The 24,731-nt window shown below is 39.9% G+C and overlaps 1 protein-coding gene across 2 annotated transcripts in view; it reads right to left on the bottom strand.

The window, feature by feature from the left end:
* The window catches only part of TOX3 (TOX high mobility group box family member 3), an 89,278-nt gene extending 71,410 nt beyond the window's left edge, over positions 1-17,868 (bottom strand). Inside the window, exons 1-2 of one of the 2 annotated variants that reach the window (XM_069968431.1) lie at positions 17,134-17,868; positions 2,507-2,539 (exon numbers count right to left, since the gene is read on the bottom strand). In XM_069968431.1, coding sequence (XP_069824532.1) covers positions 2,507-2,539; positions 17,134-17,232 — 132 coding nt within the window. In that variant the 5' untranslated portion in view covers positions 17,233-17,868. The remainder of the gene's footprint in view (positions 1-2,506; positions 2,540-17,133) is intronic. The other variant, XM_069968432.1, reaches the window with a different exon arrangement.
* Positions 17,869-24,731: the final 6,863 nt, after the last annotated feature.

The raw sequence follows: 24,731 nt of genomic DNA, 5'->3' as shown, positions 1-24,731 counted from the left end.
TTTGATGCAGTTCTAAGTCTTCCTTGAAAACATGGATGGAGTCACAGGCTGTATCCATGTTTTCCAGGACTTCCTATCACTGCATCAAACTTCTTAAGCCATCGGTAATCAAATGCCAAGTGATTGGGTTTGGTCAAACTTGAGTGTGTTCGAGATTTGTTCAATTCTAGTGTATAAACAAAGATCACTACTTAAGAAGTTTGAAAGTTGGTTTGGTGTGTCTATGTGTTAGTAATGTGTATTTTAAATGTATATTTATTGATACTACAGTCTATTATTTATATGTATAGCATAACATGCGTGTAATCTGTGCTGCTGATATAGTACATAAAAATTAAGCAGAATTTGTTATACAAGTGCTGTGACCAGTTTATGCCTTCCACTTCTCATTTAGTGATTTGGATTTATTGATGTGACTAATATTTGGGCATCAAATAAGGAAAATGATGCTTTAGGGAACAATAAGAATTGTAAGAAGTCTATTAATAATTAAAAACTAAAGCAGAACAAAATACACCAAAGATTCTATAGAAATTGTAGGTAATATAAGGTGCACTGTCCCCTGGGGCGGTCATGCTCAAGGCACACAAAGCCAGACGCTTTGAACAGTGAAAAGATCCTACCCCCATCTCTATAGGAACCTAAATTGATGGCATAGAAGGGCATGTCTCTGGCTGGAAAACTAGATGGAATATCTAAACTGATGGAGCCTGTAAGAAAATAGAAGGTGTAAAACTGACAGCGTTAACAAAAAAAAAATAAGGTGTTCTCTTTGGAGGAACGAGACTCTATTATGAGCCAATTTAAGCTTACCAAATGGTATTGCATGGCAGACTTGAATGGGACTCTGGGAATGCTTAAAAGTCAAGTGAATTATGTATCTCTACTATCTTTCTATTACCATCCATAGATAGTATTAATGTAATATTTCTCTTGAGGTGACCTATGTTACTTTAGTTTTATGTTAGTTTTCTGTTTTTCAGTTCATTGCTATTATCTTTTGTTTAATATAATAATATGTTGAAAGGCTAAGCATACTAATGTCTTCTTATTTTCTGTACAAGTAATTATTATCTGCCTGCGTGCGGAATTATAACATTTTCATTGTAATGACTTGCAATATTTTATTTTGTGCTTTGCCAACAGTAAAATATATTTGGAAAAAAAAGGGATTTTTTAATTGAATGGACAATGTATTTAATGTTTAAAAGCTGTTCTTCAGCTTTAATCTCATTTCAGCTGGAGACATAGACAGAAGGTGCATCCTAAAAATCTATTTCTTTGGTGAGCCCAATGTACTCTAATCTAACATTACTATCATAACCTTACATTACTATAGGGGGCTAAGCTGCAATGTCAGATACAACTGATAAGTTAAAAAAAAAGTAACCTTCCAATGTCATAATCCCCTTTACAGCAGAGTTCTCCTCTAGGTCTGTATTCTGATGTGTAGGGTAACCACAGAGAATTTTAATCTCCCTGGCAGCCAAGTCAGTAGTTTCAGATAACTCCTATCTAATTGTCAGTTAAGCAGTTTCCACAGTTTAATTAAACTACCTCCATAGATTTAAAACAAAGATGAAAGAGCATTCAATCTTCTATTTTACCAATAAGGATACTCTCGGATTTATAAAAATGTCATTTTGGATTAGCAGTTTTGTACTGAAGCAAGAAACATGTTTCTTAACAAAGGAGCACAGACTTATTTCAGTGCACTCAAGGTCAACTAAATGGATCATAAGTAATACTTTGAATTGGCTTCATCTAAACGAAATGCTCTATTAAGGGTAGTGGAATCAAGTTTATTTCTGCACAACATAGATTGATGCACTCTGTTAAGCCTCCTGCAAGAGAACATCAGAACACAGAGATGATATTTGTGACGTGTTACAGTAATGGATTGTGCAGGAAAGTACAGGACCTCAGCAAGGTGGGCTGTATTCATGTCATTTGATCTCTGTATTAATTACTGCCCTGTACATTATCAAAACATGCATAACCTAATACTATGTATTATTCATTTCCAGAATGTAGCCTTCAAAGTGTTTAATAGTTACAAAATATATTTTTTTAACAAGTCCTATAGATATGCCCAACGTAATAATCTTTATAGCTAACATAGCATTTATTAATTATACAATTTTTTTACATAGCGCCAACATTTCCGGCAGCTATGTATGTTTTGAAGTGTGTGGGGAAACTGGAGTACCTGGAGGAAATACAAAGATAGAGAGAACATACAAACTCCTGGCAGGTGTTGTCCTTCGTGGGATTAGAATCCAGGACCACCGTTACAAGGCAATAGTGGTAATATGGTATTAAATGGAGGATGTCAGTGGAGTGTATCTTGTACAGTCCTCTAATGATTCCAATAATCCTTCTCTGAAAAGTATATCAATCCACTAAAACCCTATCTACCCAATATAATATTTCAGTAGAGCTTCATGGGTAGCCTTAACTTTGTGTGTGTATGGTACAACATTTAAGTAAGCTAAAAGTGACTTACATTGAAGTAAACATGGCGCAGACCCCGGGATTCCTGCATCGTATAAAAGGAAGTATATTAGAACAAATAGTGGCTAACAGTCATTGTGAATAAATATTATTGATATGTTAAATACAGCAGTGGGTTGAAGTTCTTTGCTCACTGTTTCCTTAAAATGACTCGGTACCCACAATCTTCCCTTCCTCCCCAACCACTTGTACCTTCAGATAGCTGCTTTTAATCCAAGATCTGTCCTGGGGTCCATTTGGCAGGTGATGCAGTTATTGTCCTAAAAAACTACTTTTAAACTTGCACCCCTGTGCCAAATGGCCGTGGCCTAGAGTAACAACCTCTCTGTCCCTCCTCCTCACCCTCCTCATCATTAGGAATGCCCCAGGCAGATTTTCTCCTATTCATCAGCTGTTTGAGGACGGCACATGGGCTGGATTGCTAAGGCACCTGTGCAGTGTTCGCTGCAGAGGTATAGGAAAAATCCTTCCAGTGGCATTTCTAATAATGAAGGGGGGGGGATGGACAGAGGGGTGATGCAAAGTTAGAGCACAGATTCTGTAGGCCACGGCCGTTTGGCACAAGGCTGCAAGTTTAAAAGTAGTTTTTTAGGACAATAACTGCATCATATGCCGAACAGACCCCAGGACAGATCTTGGATTAAAAGCAGCTATTCGAAGGTACAAGTGGTTTGGGGGATGGAGGCGCAGATTAAAGGGGAAACTATCAGTAGGTTAGACAAATCTAACCTGCTGATACATCCCTTTTGTGCATGGGGTGCTGAAGATGAAGGCAAGCCTCTTAAATTCAATCCTCTGCATATTTCTGTGTAGTCAGTAGTTATATCCACAGACTAATCAGGAGCTTTGGAGCACTGGGGGGGATACCACGCCAGTCCCCAGCTGGCTCGCTCCACTGATATTCATTAGGAAAGGCAGGCTGGTAAGGGGCGGATTTGTACTTTGGGGGCAGTAGTCCCACACCCAGTGCTCCAAAGTACATGTTTAGCCTGAGGATATGTGGATATGTCTACTAAATACACAAAAAACAATGCAGAGGATGAAGGTAAGATACTTTAATTCTCAGCATGCCATGCACAGAAGGGACATACCAACTGGATAGATTTGTCTAACTTGCAGATAGTTTCCCTTTAATTGGGGCCATACAATCTAATTTAATCATTCCAAAACACATTCCAATCATATTCTGTAAGTTCATAAATGCCTTCTTAAAAATTTAACCCACCGTGACCAATTTAAGAAGTGGAGCTAATGGATCATATAAACAACATGTAAACAAATCATAGATATACAACATATTATAGATATACAGGCGTGACTAAAGTATTTACTCTCTTTAAAGGGGTATTCTGACAAAGTTTAAATTAAAAATGCTCAGTGTGGTAGTATAACAAAAACAAGGCACAATGTCCCCCCTCATACCAATCTAATATGGTAATTCTAAAGGCCCTATTACATAAAATGATCATCGGACGATACTGCCGATAATCATACTGTATATTAGAACACAACAATCAGCCAACATGAATGATCGTTGTAGTCGTTTGTCTTTCAACATGTTGAAAAACAAACGACTCATAAAGCAGTGATCTGCTGCCGTTGCTCCATGGAAAGGGAGCAGCAGACCGCTGCTATATGCTATGGGCTGCCCGAACGATCAAGTTATCACTTAGGCAGCCCCCCGGCTCTCACCCGCTTGCTGCCGCTGCGGCAGCAGGCGGGGTGTTGGACCAAACAAGTGCTGCATGTTACTGTTACCTGCCATAGATAGTGATTGGCTGAACAGACATTTCTTACCTATGGTTGGAGAGCAGCAAGCCCTGAGCTGCTGGTGTTGATAGAGCTGGTGTAAGCACTTTTAAACGCAAAACCTATTTTCTAGAATACCGCTTATGTTATATTACTTCTTTAGTTTCTTATTAAGTTATATAGTACTTATTTCCAATGCAACTGCAGTGTAATTTAAGGCAGACTATACCTAAATGCATTTTTATATACACTTTCAAAATTATAGCTCAGTTGAAGATTCAGAAATTCTGTAAAAATGTTTGGTCTTATTCTTCTCTGTATCTTTCCATGCCATACTGCCTTCTCTGCCTTCTCTGTGAGCGCTCAGATCACCTGGGAAATACAGGACTTCCTGTGTTTAGACTTTGAAAAAAAAAGTCAGAACAAAGGAAGTGCAGTGTTTTCCAATGAATGTAAATTGCAAACCTGCTTTATTTCATATATCCCCATTTCATTTAGATTTTGAAAGGTATATTGACAGATACACTTTAATTTTGTTTTCTGCTCTTGAAAGATGAAAGCTGTGCTGTAATAAGCTATATGTGTTATGCTTAAGGCAGGAACTAAAATGGCATTGCACAACATTGGGTTTCGTAGAGCACCAGAGAGTTCCTCTGCCATATCTATGCCCCCTTAGGTCCTAATCTAGGCACAAAACACTGCTTGCAGTATTCCTTTAAAGGGGACCTAACCTTAAGTGTACCGATTATTAAAGAAATCTTTTGACATGTTATTGGGACATATGGAAATTCTGATTGGTGGAGGTCTCATTGCTGCGACACCCAACAAGGAAGAGAGCAGTACATTGCACTTCCTCACTTTCATTCATCTCCTTCCAGGCAGCCCCATAGGCTTACAATGGAGCTGTCCAGAGAGAGATTGCTCTAAACCAGGGAATGAAATGCACTACCGCGCCTTCTCCTAGGTCATTCTCCTGATCAGAGGGGTCTCAGCAGTGAGATTGTGGGCAATCAAAAATTAAGACATCTCCCTGTGCCATGTCAAAGTTTTTTTTTTTTCTTTATGACAGTGGTGTTTTAATTACTCCTGTATTAATAATAATAATAATAATAATAATAATAATAATAATAATAATTTGTTAGTAGTAATCTTCTGGAAGGGCAACTAAAAATGTTAAATCCCTGTGGTTTAGGAGTGTTTACAGCTATAATAAGCAATTCTAAAACTAAATTAGAAACTTGTTAATCATGCAAATGCCTAATATATTTTTAAAATTGTCTCCAAGAGGGGCCTTCATTTAACTGAAGCATGGATAGGAGATATTTCAATGTTTTCATCCTCAGTGACAGCTCCTTTTCTGCCTCGTCTATAATTAACCCAGTTTTATCTACTGCAAATTGTTCGATTGATGGGTACTCTTGCAGTGCTCTAGGATTAAGCCACTAAGCTAAGGGAAAATGGCCTTTATGTCTGTCTGGTGAATGTTTTTTTCTTACCTATTAAAGAAACAGTACATACTATTTATGGATATAATAGCATATGTTCATAGAAACATCAAAAATATTTCTATAATCTATAGTCAAGCTTTCCTGCTATTCTAAATGTTCTACCATACCTTTTCGTACACAATGTTTTATTTGACCTTTGATTACAAATTACGATACTACAATAAATGGCTCCTGGCTAGTCTTGACATATTCATTTTTCAGACACTTTAATTATCGCTTAAATACATCAATTATTGTGAATTGTCCAAGCCCTGGGGTGAATCACTAAACATTTATGTTCATACTGACAAGCATTACACATATGGTCTGATCTGTGACAACTAGTGCAGACTGAATGTTGATCCAAAAATTCATTGCAACCAGTAAAATCCCTTGTTTCATTTTGTAGCCTTAGATGGAGAATTGAAAGCTGGAATCTAATAGGTAACTCTAGTTTGTATAAGTACTAATATTTATGAGGCCTACCATAGTAAATCTTTCCTTTTCACCCTTCTCTGCCTATTTCTCTTGGGGAAAGTGTATTTTACGTTAGACAACGTTTATTTCTACTCAGTGTACAGCATATTTTGTAATCACTTGGCTTCCCAGAAATAAGAGCAGCACATTTAAACACTGTTGATTTTACCTCATCTTCTGTGAGGCAAAAACTGACATGTTATCTGTATTCTTCAAGTTAGTATGATTACAACAAAACCCAATTTGCATAGTTTTCACCATTAAAAAATTTCAGGGAGCCGACAATTGGTTGGCTTCCTGAAATTGCATCACAGGGACCCGATCTGTGCTGCTATACTACCAATGGCAATTTGTAAAGCCCTTTTAAATGCAACTGTCATCTTTGACAGTGACAACTAAAGGTTAAATAGCTGTCCCAGTGACACATTATGGCAACGGCCGTTCTCTGACAGAACGGCCAGTGTCAGTGAATTTTATCCCTGGGCTGGATGAACTTAATTTCTTAAGAATTGGAATGCGGGCACATTAGGGTGTGCCCTTATTCCAATTACCCATAGCCGACAAGGTAAAGTGCGGCCGGAGCTGCACTTTACCTTTTCTGCTCTGTCAGTCTTGTGCGGCTGTTATTCATTGACTAGCGGCCACACAAACATGTCAGTTTTTTGTGCCGCCACAAGGAATCCTGGTCGGAGTGTATACAGAGCATATACACTCCGGCTGGGATTCCATAGTGATTAATGCGATCAGCAATTTCATTAAACAATGGCAGTGCTTGCAAAGCCAGGAAAAGACTGAGACTTCTCCTCTTTAAGATCCATTCCTGGCTTTGGCTATAAAAATCTGTCAGATAAATCTCTCTGTCCTTAGTTCCGAGCACATCTCTGTCCGAGACAGGAACTGTCTATAGCAGCAGCAAATTCACATAGAAAACCTTTACTGCTCTGGGCAGTTCCTGTCTTGGACAGAGTTGGCAGCAGAAAGCACTTTGTCAGACTGAAAAGAAAACATTTCCTGCAGGACATACAGCAGCTGATCAGTATGGGAAGTTAAATTTAAGTTATTGTATGTATGATAAATGAATTAAGCATAATCTTTTTTCTAACCAGCAGATTTTTTTTTAACCAACAACAAACATTGTTCCACAGACCACTTTTATCCATTACTACTGAAAGTGTGGGTTCACAGCAGTACCAGATTTATGTCTCAGGGGCCTGCGGGTACAGATTCCTACAATTAAGTTGGTCAAAACCTTCAAAGGGGTTAACCAGCATTAAAAAAATGGCCACTTTCTTCTAGAGACAGCATCACTTTTGTTTCTAGTTCAGGTGTGGTTTGCAACTAAAGGGATTATCCAGCGCTATAAAAACATGGCCACTTTTCCCCCTACTGTTGTCTCCAGTTCAGGTGCGGTTTGCAATTAAGCTCCATTTACTTCAATGGAACTGAGTTTCAAAACCCCACCCAAACTAGAGACAACAGTAGGGGAAAAAGTGGCCATGTTTTTGTAGCGCTGGATAACCACTTTAAGCTTTATTCACTTCAAAGGAACTAAGATGCAAAACCCTACCAAACTAGAGACAAGGGCCATGCGGTCTCTGAAAGAAAGTGGCCATGTTTTTCTAATGCTGGATATCCCTGCAGCTGCCTACCTCATATTTCCGGTGCCAGTCTTGATTTCTTTGTAGGTCCCACCTTTTGGAGAACTTTAATCCAAATGAAATATGTAAATTAGAGTTCCTCAGCCCCCAGTGCACCGTTTGGCCAGCTCGTTGCCTTCTTTGGTCATGCCTACCTATGTATATTCAATTATGCATAAGCAGGACAGTCTTTAGATGACCGATGCCTAAAAGATGAGGTAGGTGGCTGCATGAACATATAAACAGGTTCATTTGTATGAACCTGCTAATAGTTTCCTTTAAAGGATCCTTTTACACATAGGGGGACATGTTTCAAGGAGAAAAATTGTCTTTTTCGGTGGAAAGGGGCCATTTGCATAGGGGGGCGGAATGGGGGGGGGATGCGGACTCAGAGTCTGTGCGATTCATCTTTTTTTTGTGTGAAAATAAGCAGGAAACCTACTCCAGCTTTGGGCTGGTGTAGGTTTACTGCCGCGCGCACTGGCGTGCACAAGCTTTATGTAGAGGCAGTACACCTCTACATAAATCTCCATAGTGCCGTAGCTGCGGGGACATTTTTAATGCCGGACTTAATAAATGTCCCCCATAGTGATTTGTCAGCCATGGGGGCTACAAACGAGCACCAATCAGCATATAGGCACTCGTGTGCATGTCTTAACGTGGCATGACAAACCAAGGGACCCGAGCTGCACTAACAATCCTTGTATCATTTGCACAGCTCGGGAAACTGACATTACAGATATCTATAAATCTGTGCTGTCAGTTTGAAGATCACAAGCAGCAGTCTATACTTACAGTACATCCGTGCTGCTTGTGATCCGGCGCTTCTTTTCCAGTCCTCCAATCTGGCCCCCTACTGTATTTTCAGGTCCTGCCTCCTTCAACTGTAAATCCTGCTGGAGGAGGCTAGGCCTGAAGATAAAGCCAGCAGATGAACTGGAGGAGACATGCTGGATCACAAGGAACGTGGCAAGTATAGATTGCTGCTTATGATCTTTAAACTGACAGCACAGGTATTTACATTTTTATTTTATTATACAATTTTCTTTCATCTTTATCAGGCACACATAACCACGTTTACATGGAAGATGTGTGCCCAACAACGATAAATTTAAAAGCCTGCTCTAAAGACCCGATCACTGACTGATCGGTGTCACTTTTACACAGGCCAATTATTGGCTGCAGGAGCGTTTCTAGCAATGCTTGTCGCCACATGTAAAAGGCCCTTAAAAGGAAAAATGTCATCAGTTTCATGCTAAATAAATCAGCATAAAACACTGAGAAGCTCCCCTATTACAGTGACATATAATTTACTCTGAAATGCTATACTATATCATAGTAAAAAAAAAAAAAAAAACTACACAGGAATTGGGCTACAGGATATCCCTTCCATTGAGAACATAGAAACAAGAAACCCAATGAGCAGTCCCACCAAATATTGTGGGGATACAGGTTATATTATGGAATACATTTTTGGTGAGGTAACAGATGTAAGATTGTGGGTGCCCTTATTAATAAGTCTGACCTAGTGACAGGCCCCCTTTACAACATTGTACGTGTGACACAATCTCAATCTACCATGATCAGTAAACTTATGTGTCAGCTCTCCAGCCCAATTATTACTACAACTGCTGTGGTCAGCATCTCAAGCAGTAGCCTAAGGAAGGCGTTCTCATTATATTCCTACTAGCCAGTGGAATAAAATACACACACATTTAGTCCTAATATGAAGTACTATTATATGGTGATTGTATAGCACACATATCAAAATGTAATAGATTGACATTTCACCTCTTCTCTCTACAGACAACCTAATGTACCTTTTTGGAAAGGAAATGCCAGTGACCTATTTACCTCTACATCACTGAAGCACCAGCAAATCTGTAGCATGACTAAACATGTACAATGTAAGAGTGCAGTCATTTGTTGCTACAGAATGTACTTTTGTTAATATTACCAACCTGCTAAAATGGTAGTTAAAATTGTTATGTTCTATGTAACAATATAAACAATAAACTTACATGAAGACAATCAATTATTGAACTAAAACTGCTGGGCTGGTTGACCTACTTCCACCCAAAATAATCAGATTGTCATAACAGATGCAAAAAGTTTATTTGATGAATAATATTAAACTATAAATCCATGTTTAACCTGTTACTTTACAGCTGTTGCACAACTACAGTATCTGCATTGAAATAGTAACTTTACATTAACGCTGACCATTATGAAATAGCGGTATCCATCTAATGGTAAAAGTAATGCTACGTTTACACGGAACGATCGGGTGAATTTTCGCGATAACGATCGAATTTAAATGATAATTGTACGTGTAAACGCGGCAATCAATTGATAAATCATTCATTTTGATCTTTTAACATGTTCTTAAATCGTCGTTCGCAAAAAATTCGCAGATCGTTCTGAGTAAACAGGCGGGCCGGGCTGCGGGCGCGTGATCGCAAAATGATCACAAAATGATTTTTCTGTACAATATATCGTACCATCTAAATGCTGATTGTTAAAAAAGAAAATCGGTACTCGTACGATCGGGCCAATTATCGCTCCGTGTAAACTTAGCATAAGGGTCCATTTACACAGAAAGATTATCTGACAGATTATCTGCCAAAGACTTGAAGCCAAAACCAGGAGCAGACTATAAGCAGAGATCAGATCATAATGGAAAGCCTTAGATTTCTCCTCTTTTCAAATCCATTCTTGGCTTTGGCTTCAAATCTTTGGCAGATAATCTGTCAGATAATCTTTCTGTGTAAATGGACCCTAAATTTCCAGAATTCTACTAATCTGTTAGACTGTATTCTTAAACTCATGGAATTGCGGCTCACTGGTAGTGCTGAAACCTTGTAGCACTACAACATAAATCTAAACTTAATAAAGTCTATACATCACTTGTATTCTTCCCATGCATTTTCATGAGAGAATAATAAATATTGCCTATTGTTTATAATTAATTTCTCATTGTGACTGTAAAATATGTTAAATAACTAATCCATTCAAGTTTACACTAATACTTGCTTATTATTGGAATAGCTCCCTTGACAAATAAGCATTATCATGTAGAGGCATGCAAGGCACTAGGGAGCCCCATTGCTTTGCCACTGCAGTTTTCTAAAGTGAGCCACTCTGACAATAAGTATTTATAAAGGAATTGGCCTTTTTGTAAATCCCTAATATATTGGAATAGGAACCTCAATCCAGGATAAACAAACTAATGTAATTTAGGAAGAAACTTTTATTAAAGTAGATTCAAGTCTGGGCTGGCGTTGGTCCACCATATCAGTCACTATTAAATCTGCTCTGTTTTATAAGCAGTACATACATACAAGAGCTAGCCTTTGACAAGTGTAACGTTTAGAAGTTTATCAAGCCAGGAACAATTTATCTGAACAATTAAAGGCTTGCTCAAAGGATGCCCATGGAGTGCGATGACAGAAGTTGACCTTAATCTCATTAAATGTAGGATTTGTCATCAACCTGTAGCCTGTTGTGTGTTGCTGCTTGCAGTTCTGACAATAGGCCATTAGATTTGATCAGTACAGCAATTAGCTACACAATCACTGTACAAATCAACAATGCACTTGAAATATAAAGGTTGGAGATTCCGTCAAGATAATGGGGAAGGCTAATCTACCACTTTATTGGGTTTATATATATTCTCAATACACTTTTTCTTATCACTCTCCACCTGGCTGATAATTGACAGAGATGTCTTATCTTTCAATATATCATTCTTCAAGCATTGACTGATAGATTGATTGATTGATTGATTGATTGATTGATGTGTTTGAATTTCTTCAGGCACTCATGCATGGTCACATGATTCAGTGAAAACCCTAAATTGCAGTCATTATCACTGACCTACTGTATGTCCAGATCCTGACCTTTAAGTACAGCTGATCATCTTTTAAGAGTAGGACAAAGCACATTTGTAAAATAAATCATTTTTAGCATACAATTATTTATATATAATAAAAAAATATATATTATACTGTTGTAATATAGGGAAAAGAAACCACCATACTTCCAAAGTAAAGTTCATATTATTATCCTTATTATAAAAACACCAAAAGGTCAGAATTTGGGGCTCACATTAAAAATCAATTCATATAATAAATAAGCAACTGTTTAGCGCAAAAATGAATGACTTTTTACTACTTTAGTCCATACTGGCCACTTATTAAAAAGTGGGGGATACCTAGCAGGAATGAAGCGTGACCTCCATCAGCCAAGTACATTATAGATATATACATTAGATTGCTTCACTGCACTGATATACTATTATTATTACACTCACAGGTATCATAATAGCCCACAACCTCTGTCTAAGCACTTAGATTCCATTCCAATACTGAGTGTGGCACATAAAGGGTTAAAGAACAGTTATGGTTGTTTGAAATTTAACAGTTAAGTTAGTTTTTTCCTAAAACTTTTCTTGAACTTTTTTTTTTTCTTGGGGGGGGGGGGGGGGGGGGGGGTGTCATGATAGGAAACTTGAACATGAAATCCTTTCATTGCTTTTTTAACAGACTTCTAAGTTAAAACGTTAAACACTGGGACTATACTATATGCAGCAAGATTTTAACTATTTTAACTTTTATCCAGCCTGGGGGCATGTTAAAGGGGTTATCCAGTGCTACAAAAACACTTTCTTTCAGAGACAACACGACTCTTGTCTCCAGTTCAGGTGTAGGTTTGCAATTAAGCTCCTTTCACTTCAATGGAACTGAGCAGCAAAACCCCGCCCAAGCTGGAGACAGAGGGTGGTGCTGTCTCTGGAAGAAAGTGTCAATAATAAATAAAAGAGGGCGGACCCTGAAACATAGCAGCACGTTTGGCTGTCATTATCCTACATTCTGCTGAGAGTAAGAGTCTCAAAGAAGGAATGAAGCCTGCCAGCACCTTGGCGTGACCATCTTAATCTCCTGATTCCTGAGCACTGTGGTGACGTTTTTTGTTATACTTTCATTTTGTGAAAAAATAATTTTTGTAATGCATAAGAAAAACTAACAAAGAAAAGATTTAATAAAGAAGATATTGTGTCCTGGTTATTTATTATCGATGCTATAAAGTCCAAGTATAAGTGACTTTGCACGGGACTGTGCTCACACAGTGCAGTAAGGCACTGTTTTATGATTTATAAGTTTTATGATTTTGTTTATTGTCTGGAAGAAAGTGGCCATGTTTTTGTAGCATTTGATAACCCTTTAACTGAATAGGCAAGGAATTTCAAGCGGAATTTATGCTGCGGATTCCACTTGAAAATTTGCCTTTTACATTCAATGCCTCTTGATTCAATGGGATTTCTCAAGCACAATCCACCCAAAAGGTTGACGTGTCAATCTTTGAGTGAATTGAGGATTGTGCTTGAGAAATCACATTGAACCAATGGGACAGGCGAATTCTAAGCGGAATCTGAAGCATAGATTCCAATTGGAAATTCCTCAGTTATTCCGTAGAGTGAACATACCCTAAAAGGCATTTAGGTGAGTGCCACTGCCCCTTTAATGTTAATTCCTGCTAATCCTTGCATTAATACACTGTTAGTAGTGGCAGTGAAAGGTACTGCAGTTTTGTCCCCTGCACAAGAACCGCTTTCCCCTAGAAGAGCTAATCAGCGGGAGTACTGGACAGGACATGCAGTGTACTGAAGTTCTATGCAACTCAGTGAGGCACATTTATCAAAGTGGGCCTCTGGCATATGCGACGGAAAAGATTCGCCCCTTTTGCCATGCGTACGCCAGACATATCCTCCACTTGCCTGATGGGAGGGCAGGGGGCACAGCAAGGTGGGAAGGAGGTGTGCCTGATCTCCCGTGCCTGATTTATCATGTTCACAGGCATAAATCATTATACAGATTAACACCTGCTGGCAGCAAGGGCAGATTTTCTGTGCAGAGCCTGCACCAGGGTTTATTAATAGGTGTTTGCCTCTTAGCAAATCTGACAGCAAAAAAGGGGGTGGGGCTTTAAGACCAGCGTACTCGTATGCCTTTCTTCATAAAGGCTGCCCAGTCTGTTCCTTTGGATAGCAGCTATAGTTAAAGTGAATGTAACATCAGGCCTGGGCTGAAGCACTGGAGGAGGGCCAAGCCACCCCCAGTGGGAGAAACCCCCTGCCCCTCTTTGGTATGGCTCCATTGAATTTAATATAGCTGCATCATAGAGGGGCGGGGGTTTCCTCCCACTGGGGGTGGGTTGGCGCTCCTCCAGTGCTTCAGCCCAGGCCTAATGGTACATTCACTTTAAAGTTAAATTTTGCCGCAGAATATGTGTGCCCTCAGCCTTATGTTCCTGGCAGGGTCTAATAGGCTTATATATATATGGCAGACCTTATGGCCACTGTCACCTCCCTCCCTCCTGACTTCCTGGGCAACCAGTATGAAGTTGACAGATTCCACCACATTAGGCATCTATGGGGTTAAACATCGAGGAGAAAAGCTCTCTGGGGGATGTGAGGATGGCCTGCATATACTGTGCATCACTGTGATGTATTAATAAGTCATGTTTGGGGTCTGCATAGATCCTGCGATGTCATAGAATATTCTTAGACAGGATGAGTTTAAGTGCATGAGATCCAAACTCTGCAATTCTTGGTGACCATGTTTTTTCGAAGTTCTTGCAGAAGTAAGTGGCAGCATTTATGTTTGACCGCTGTACCATTCAAGCTCCTTAAAAACAGAGGAACAGAGGACCAAGCACACAGAATCTCAGTGGACCTGAGCAATAACACGTTTATCAGCTTTTCTGTGGATAGGAGTTTAGTATATGGGGGAGGGCCCCATTAAAGTGTATTTCTAGCTTATACATTTACAGTCAAAGAGAAAACTATGGTCATATGTTTCTACTCCCTAGCCTGTACACTTAAGCTACTGCATGTCTCATGCCTTTGACAGCGTATATACTAACTTGTGTCTTTAGAATTCACATTTTTCCCTTTTTTATATTTATCTATATTAATATATATAAATCCGAAATATAACTACAAATAATAATGCACAAACACACACAACAGGTGTATCTTTAACACGTAATAATTATTCATTGTTTATACTTTAGTATAAAAAACATAAAACATCACGCCTTCATACATTTTTTTTTTTTTATTGTCCATCACTACATTTTGGTCTGCGTATTGCATAACAGCTTAAAGAATTTTCCTATTGAAGTATCCCCATTCATTGGGAAATGACACCAATCCTTATCACTCAGTTGTGTTTGTCATACCAGTCTGCATCACCAAAGACAAATATCCTCATTGAATTTTCAAAGAATTACCTTGAAATAATGGCCCTCAGTAGGGGGCAATTCCTATTAGGCAGTGAGTGGAGAAAATTTCAATTTCATTGGATGTGGTATAAAAAGGGGGCGTGTGTCCTGGCAAAGCATTATTGGCATGACATTAACTGGATAAGACACAACTGAATCTAAAAGGCACTTCAGGCTGTCATTTGGAGGGTATTTATAAAATAAGGGTGTAGATTGTTTTCGATGCTAATTGTTTTTCTGTAATAGTTTTATCAAGCTGGCACCTGTAATAAATATATATATATATATATATAGAGAGAGAGAGAGAGAGAGAGAGAGAGAGAGAGAGAGAGAGAGAGATTTATATAGCAGCAATATATTCTGCAGCTACCACCCATCAGCCCTTATAACCAGTGGTGCTGAAAATGTCCTGAACACTAATATACTTAGCACAAGGGTCAGTTTCATATCAGGCCAATTCACACACACACATATATATATATATATATATATATATATATATATATATATATATATATATATATATATGTATATGTGCACAGGCTATACATTACACACACACACATACATTACACACACACATACATTACACACACACATACACACTTAGGAATGTTTACACTTTTGAAACTTTGAAGGGTTCCATACCTATTTCCTACCTATGAAATTAACTTTGAAATACTATACTATAAACACTGTCAAGAACTTTATATACACTTCTTATAGTTTTATAAGGTTATGAGTGACTTAGGACTATGGTAACTTTTAGCCCATAAAGAATGGTACAAAAAAAAAAAATCCATAAACTTATTATTTTACAGGGCTGACAAATAACTCCCCCTTCCCAACAATCTGATGTTCTTCCCAGTAAAATGAATATACCTGCCACTCATGGGTCATATTACACTAATTCAATCCCCAGGGGATGAGTTCATGTAAGGCACAAAAACTTTTACTACTGAATAAGCCACATGGAGAGGGCTGTAGAACATTATTTACACTGCACCCATAACAGGTTATATGCCAATATTCAAAGGTCTAACTAAAAACATTGCTACCCATATCCAGTGTATAAACACAAGCACTGGGGCATGCCCTGTCACTGCTAATAGTTAAACTTTTCTGGCATGTAAACTTCTGTAAGGCGCTCCAATCTGTACAAACAGTAAGACAAAAAGTGCACATACACCCACACATTAAATGTATATAAACACTCAATGGCCCCAATAGCCAAATACACATCCACACTTACAAGTGCATTGCAAAGAAAATGACAATTTACACCCCTACAAAGAATCCATTAGACTTGAATAATAAGATAATGTAGTTCTAATTCTCTCCAGTCCCTGCCAGCTGTCATTTGTTATGAAAAGTGATTAAGCAAAAGAGCAGTTTATAATCCTGATATAACATGAACCAGTAATTTATTCCCCTAACAATAGCACAAGAGGCAGGATATGCACACAGTACAAGTCAAACATTCCACACTGGCTCTATCCATTCACATCAAATATACTGTTGTCAAAACACTGCAACATTATGACAAAGGATTGAGCTAGGATACATATCATGCAGACACCATGGGTGGATGTAAGAGAGGGGGAAGAAGAAGAAGAAGAAAAACCTCAACCCAAGAAAGTTGCCTGAACCCCCTGTGCACAATTAGGAGGTGTGCAGCTCAGTATAGCCCCAGCATTTTGTAATTAGATGTCTAATGTGACTAATAGTAAGCCCAGGCTTGATGACACATTATACTAGGAGGGATTTAGGACAACCACACTGAGGGCTTGTCTATTAGCTGGGAGTCTATCCACACACATCATCCTGCGAAGCTTTTCTAACATGACATTTCTCTGCTGTTAGGTAGAACATGAGACCCAAGAGCTTGCAGTCAGGCATAAGATGGGAGAGATATACAGTGACTATTTACAAACATTGTCAGAATATTTATGATACTAATGATAAATAATAATAGTAATAATCACCTTGTAACCGTAGTAGTCTAAACATTGTGAGAAGTCCAGATTTGGCGACTCTCCAGTCAGGGCATTGCCAGCTGCTGCAGGGTAAAACCTTACATCCATGGTTGAAGTAGTCAAGTTGCAGTTTCAGCCAGTCCTAGTAGTAGTCGGAGTGGGTCAGCAGCATTCAGAGTCTTCTCGGAGTCCTCAGGTGCAGATAAAACTGGCAGTGCACAGGGTTAAAGTGTTAGTTCTTCCAGGATGAAGCACCTACGACTGGAGTTCTGCAGCTTCTTCTTCTTGTAGGAGAGAGGTTCTGATGTCTTTAAAGAAGCAAGCAGCCAAAGCCTAGGACTTGCCTAAGCATTGATGCACAGCAGCTGCTATACACAAAGGAGCCACGCGTTGGGTTATTGGGATCAGGAGATCCCACGGCACAAGCTGATCACAAGCAGGACAAGCACCCAAAACAATGCAAAAAAAAAAGAGCGCCTCCCAAAGGACAGATCACTGTCAGACCATCATCATCATAGAGAACAAAGTAAACTCCAAAGAGATCCAGACGACTTTATTCCAGATAGAAGGGTTCGTGCAATGATGGATACATGAGTTTCTATGAAATGACCCCTCTGCCTGTTTAAAAGAAAGGGAGGGGGTGGAGTGGGGGGTTATTGTAGAACAAAACAACAAAAAAGTCTTTGCAGCCAACGGTTGTTGAGTGGAGTTAGAAGTGGTAGAGAGACAGGAGCTGCTGCTGGCAGGGCTCCCTGGGAGAAATGAATAGTAATAGGCAATGACAAGCAGGAGCTGGGTCCCTCCCTCCCTCCACCACTCCCACTGAGTGCAGCTGCTACTGTGTACATAGTGTGGACATACTGATGCAACGAGGCACCTACTGTTGTTACAGGGATGCTGGGATACAGCAGGTTGTGACATAGGCAGAATGCTGGGGCTGCACTTCTACACTGTGTGCTCTTATTTTCTGCTTGTCAAGATGTTTGCATTGTTTTATAGTACCTGGAAGATGGTGCATGCCTCTTGTGTGTCTCTCAGCACCATGGATGTGTTAGGCTGTATGTGTGCTCAGATACAGTACACAGCATGAGCTGACAATGATGCAGTAGGCTGGAATCATCTTGACTTGATTCCCTGCTGGAGTCTTTGGTAAAGTGGACGTGTTACTAGGAGTACATTATAATCGTTGTCATGATATATATATATATATATGCAACGAACTGTACTTGGATCTAGTGGAATGTGGAATTTTCACTCCATCTTCAAAGTAAGGCTAGGCTATGTATATGCTAGTAGGGGATATAGATAGATAGATAGATAGATAGATAGATAGATAGATAGATAGATAGATAGATAGATAGATAGAGAGATAAATATCCTTTACTAGCATATACACAGCCTAGCCTTACTTTGAAGATGGAGTGAAAATTCCACATTCCACTAGATCCAAGTACTACATAACACACTTGGTGTATTTAGGGATCATTTTATGCCAGGTTTTTGTAGTATTCAGTGAGGTATACATTAGGGGACTTCAGAATGGATACCTCTTTCATATACGTATGAATTTAGCGTTTGCCATACATAGACTTTCACGTTAAAAAGTGTACTTCTTACCCATAAAGCAGTAGAACAGAAACCCAAACAGAGGCAAAAATGACACCTTTTCTGTCCTCCATTAATTGATATGCAAAAGTTTTCGATATGCGTTGGAGTTTTCCCTGTTCATATGGAAAAGGGACCATACAAATGCTGTGAAAAGTGATAGACACGCATGGTTATCTTACAGGTGTAATATTTGACACCAAAAATGTTAATAATCCATAGTGAATCTAACTAGTGGAACCATCATAAATTCTATAGCGCTGTCTGTCCCTTTAATGTAACACTTTCTCAAGTCCGTCACATAGGTGGCATAGTGTTATTTTTTTTTTTTTTATTGCATTCTGTGGTACTTTTGTGGAGAATTTTATTTGACAGATTTGTCCCAGTAAAGGTGCGTTTACACGTAGCAATTTTCGTGCAAATTTGCGCGATAACGATCAAATTCAAACGATAATCGTACTTGTAAACGCAGCGAACGATCAAACGACGAACGAGAAATCGTTCATTTTGATCTTTCAACATGTTATCAAATTGTCGTTTGCAAAAAATTAGTAGATCGTTCCGTGTGAACAGTCGTTCGCCGATTTAACCAATGTGTGAGATAGGCTTAAGCGATCGCAAAACGATCGCAAAATGAATTTTCCGTACGATATATTGTATCGTATAAACGCTGCTGCTGGATCCAGGAGAGGTAAGTATACTTTTGATTTTTGTTTTTCACATGAATGTTTCTACACAGGGGGCCTATACTATGTGGGGGCTACAAAAGTGGATCTATACTACTGAGGGCTATATTTATGTGAGAGCTAGACGGGGTGCTATACTAGTATAGGTTACAAAGGGGCCTATACTATGTGGGGGCTACTATAGGGGGCCTACACTACATGGGGCTATACTTACTTGGTTTTGTTGCACAGTGGGGACCTATATGATACGGGGATTACTGCACAGCAGGTGACTATACAATATAGGGACTGCTACACATAAGGGGTCTATACTATATGGAGGCACTAGAGACCTATTGTATAGAGGGGTTCAAACTGCTATATTGTGCACAAAAGGACCTAACTACTATAATGAAGCATGAAAGAGTGGCACAATACTGTATGGGGCAGAACACACAGGAGGCCTATAACTTTATGGAAACACAAAGGGGGCCTAATAATATATGGGAACTTAGAGGGGCTTGGCTACTATTTGGCAGCTCAAACTGGGCCTAGCTGCATATATAAGGACACAAAAGAGCACTGTTAGGGTATATTCACACTGTATGAACACCGGCCCTTGTTTGACACGGCCTCTGTTTGCAATGTCAAACAATGGGCGATATTTCAGATGTTCACCCTGCCGATACTGGAGTATACTGCATATGGACCTCACAGATTCTGTTTAAGTTTATGTGCACACTACGGAATCCCGGTGTATCACCCACTGTGGATTCCGCAGCTTCATTCTATGGTTTACCAGATTCCGCCATCTGCCCAAAGAATGAACCCGCTCATTCTTCAGGCAGACAGCGGAATCTGGCAAACCATAGAATGAAGGCTATGGAACCAGTGGAGATGCACGTGTCCACATATGGGGGCGAGCTGCGGAATCCGCTTCGGGTGATCCGCCAGGATTCCATAGTGTGCACATACCCTAAAGGGGTTATCCAAGCTTAGAAAAACATGGCTGCTTTCTTCCAGAAATAGTGCCTCTCCTGTCCTCAAGTTGAGTGTGAGGTTTTGCAGCTCAGTTCCAGGAAAGGAGTGATGCTGTAATTGCAAGAAAGTAGCTGTTTTTTTTTATTTGTAATCTAGGAAAAACTCTTTAAGAGTCTGTTCATACTTATGTAATCTCTTGCCAATTTGATGCTGCCGATTTAATCAGTATAAATTCCTAAAATCTGCTATATCTAATCCAGAGTGGATTAAGTACATGTGAATGTAGTCTGATGATCGGTTGCTACTCATGGGCCAATGCTGTGTGCTTGCCCATAAGGTTACAATTCGCCATCGAGCCGCCACCTATAAGTGAAGCCAAATCCTGCAATCTAGCAAACAGTCAGCATTTTTTTAAAATATATGTTAGTTACAGTGCAATTTCTACCATATTATCCGGCAGATAAGACAACGTTTTTACCCCGAAAAATCTTCTTAGAAGTCGGGGGTAATCTTATAAGCCGGGTATGGTCGCCCCATATGGTGGGGGAGCTTAAAAATGGCCGCATCCCCACCGTATGGGGCGACCACTATAAAAAAAAAATTCTACTCACCTGTGACCTGTTCCAGGCAGCCTCGCATCTCCAGTCCCGTTCCCGGTGCAGGAAGTGTGATGCATACTGCCTGCCTCAGAGGCCACCGAAGCTCTCCGGAGCAGCTGACGTCTCATCAGAGAAGCTCAGAGACGCTCGGCTGCCGGTGAGCTTCGGGATAATGACAAAGGCTCCGGAAGTCACCAAAGCCTCTGTCATTCTCCCAAAGCTCTCCTGGCAGCCAAGCATCTCCGAGCTTCTCCAATAAGACACTTGGCTGCCCGGGAGAGCTTTAGGGACCTACGGCGCAGGCAGTGTACATCACACTGCCTGCCCCAGGAACGGGACAGGAGACGTGCGGCTGCTGGGAACGGGGGAATGGTGAGTCGATTGTTGTTGTTTTTAACCCCTTGCAGTTAACCCCTGCCTGACCACAGCAGGGCTCCAGCTAGGCGTATAAGGCTAACCCCTGACAATCTTCTTAAAAGTCAGGGGTCGTCTTATACCCCCAGTCGTCGTATATGCCGGAAAATATGGTACTTCTAACTGCTTGATTTTGCCATACTGCTTATATACATTGGATGAGACCTAGCCGTAATTAAATAAAAGATTTACTAAGTCTCTCAGTAAAATGTGTTTTAGCATATTAAATTTGGATTCATTGGCAGATAAAGCTTTTTTCTTTTCTGTATTAGAAAGATTTATCTCTCAGCAGCAGTATGACAATGGATGTACATGTTCAGATACAACCTTATATAACTGGGTTTGAATCCTCAGAACAGTCCGAGTCAGTGCTGAGACCTGCTGTAACCACTAGTTATAAGCTGGTAAAGTATGTGGTAGTGTGCTATACTACTGGTCTGGCTACAACATCCTACTCATTCACTCTATTATAATCTATGGAGCAAATAAGTCACACCTTGTGACTGGCTAAAGAGTGGGGTGCACCACTATTTACTTTACATGTTTATAGCTAGTGGTCTCGATCTCAGGACCAAGGCCCATTGTGATCTAAACTTTTGACATACTGTATCTGGACATGACAAAAGTTTAGATAAATGACAGTACCTCTTTAACTCCCCCCCCCCATCTACAGAGCATACCAGTATTACTTTACCTCCTTCTCTACCTCTCAGATCTTGCTGCTGTCTGATGTTTTTATTAATTTTTATTTAGTGTGCGTTGGAAGACAGGTAGTGTTATACAGCAAGTATATCCCAAACTCTATATTCGCCGGAAAATACGGTACATAAGTTCATGTTTGCGATCACTAATATGATATCTAATAGTTCATGTGACAATACAGAATACTGGATGTGGTGTCAGATGACCAGATGCATCACTCATCTACCTTGACAGTGGTCTATGGTACATATTTAATTTAACCCCAATATCTTAGGACCCTGTTACACAGGATGATTATCGTGTAGAAAATTATCATATCATTTACATTTAAACGATAATTGTTCCATGTAATTGCAGTCAACAATCGAAAAATCGTTAAAAAACCCTAAAATCATCATCCACATTTGTTCACTAATCATTCAGTGTATTTCCAAATCGTTTCTTCTTTTGCTGGGACCAGATGAAGTAAACGATCGTAGTACTGATCAATGTAACGATCGTAACTAACAACTATCGTTCTCTGTAATATGGTGAACGATTTCAGGTTAACGTTAAACAATCTTGTTAAAAATTGCTTTGTCTAATAGGACCCTTATGTGTGATGTTATATACATTCTGTTGATTAGCCCAGATTTACTTACTTAGTCATCATGTAACCCATAATATAACAAATAACAAATAATATCTACCCAGTGTGTGTGTGTGTGTTACACATTGTCTGTATTGATTATTTTATAACTGGTTTCATGATACGTATGTTATTATGTTGTTACCACATAACTGATCAGATATATGATTTTTTTGGGAATGCTTTGTTCTGCTGCTGGCCTTCTCCACATCCTTCCTTTTCCCTTTTTTCAATTATTTCCAGGCGTTGTGCAATTTTCTATGCGACATTGGCCGTTGTTTGACACTCAATAGAACGACTATTATTTTTGACTGCCAAACCACGGCTGCTGTCTTTACGTTGTATGAACATAGGCTTAACGTCAAACCCAGGTATAAGAAACAAAATATAAGACAGCGCTCCATAGCGTAACTCAGACAGGGCTTAAGTGGTGAAAGTAAGCACATAGAACTCTCACCTGAGCAGGTTGTGCTGATGTAAGGCACAACTCTTACTAATAGTATGTGAATGAACAGCACCCACTTCGGTCTAAACCCCTCAGAGATTAAAGACAGTCAGTATCCTCCTCCACTCCAAGGCGGGTAAAACAGGCGCAGGTCCAAGAGGTAATAATGATATAAAATATCATAAAATTTATTAATTAGACACTTGATAAAGAGACCGGACCGGTCTTGAAATGCGTTGTGTCGCTGGCATAATTCTTCTAATAAATTTTATGATATTTTATATCACTATTACCTCTTGGACCTGCGCCTGTTTTACCCGCCTTGGAGTGGAGGAGGATACAAACCCAGGTATAGTATGGCCCAGGCCGCGGTATACCCTTGGAAATAAGCTCTATACTGCTCCAGGCCATAATGTTACCACTACTTCACTGCTTTTCTTTTTTTTAATTTTTACTGCCTGTCAATCATTGGAAGTAGCCCCCCAGCTGATGATGTGTGCCTGCGACATCCCTGGTAACCAGGGACGCCATGGGGTATCTGTGATGTCATCCAGCAGGCGACTTTGGCTCAGAGTGGAGAAATGTGCTCCAGCAATGTGCGCCTGCCGGGCCGGATCCTTGTAAGTCCAGTGCAGCTCTCTGGATGCTGCTGAAGAGGTCGCTGGAGCAAGGTCAGGTAAGGATATAACAGTTTGATAAATCTCCCCCATAGGATTATACATACAACACAAAAAAACAGCCGCTTAACTGTGGCATGCAGTGCTGTGCAATGTATCATGTACCATCACCTTTGCTGGGTATAATAAAGTACTAGTACAAGTAGACTGAGGTACAGTCCATTTCCACTTACAGCAAAGGTGACATACTGATACATTGCACAACACTGCGAACTGCACATAGTTTACACAACTGCAGCAAAAAATGGAAATCACTATTATTAGGGATGGTCAGAACCCGCCGAGGTTCGGGTATGGATGAACCTGAACGCTCTTCATTGGATTCCCGCTGTCTGCCCGCTCCGTGCAGCGGGCGGATCCAGCGGGAAGAACGTCTGGAAAAATGGGATACAGCCTATGGCTATGGCTGTATCCCATTTTTCCAGGCGGTCCTCCCGCTGGATCCGCCCACTGCACGGAGCGGGCAGACAGCGGGAATCATTACCGAGGGTTCGGGTTCGTACGAACTCGATCCGAATTCGGTTCAGATCATCCCTAACTATTATGTGATCAATAGGACATACAAAAGGATGGGTCAATGGACAATAAGGGTATGTTCACACTTACCGGATCCGCAGCGTATTTTCTACTGTGGATCCGCAGCAGATCCGCAGCAGATTTCATTTAAATAACTGAACACAGCATCAAATCTGCACCATCCAATCCGCTGCGGATCCGCTGCAGATCTGCTGCAGATCCTGTAGGTGTGAACGCACCCTAAAAGTGGTTTTCTTCCATCTGTGCAGACAGTAATGCAGAGTATTTAAGGGTTAATCTCCCTCTTTTTTGTGAAAACAACAATGCTGGGCACTTATGTGTTAATCACCCCCCACCACGGCCCCCGATTTTATT

Source organism: Dendropsophus ebraccatus, chromosome 4 (genome assembly GCF_027789765.1).
Source record: "Dendropsophus ebraccatus isolate aDenEbr1 chromosome 4, aDenEbr1.pat, whole genome shotgun sequence".
NCBI classification, from domain to species: Eukaryota; Metazoa; Chordata; class Amphibia; order Anura; family Hylidae; genus Dendropsophus; species Dendropsophus ebraccatus.
The sequence above is the reverse complement of the archived record's forward strand: the minus strand, read 5'-3'. Positions and strand labels throughout refer to the sequence as shown.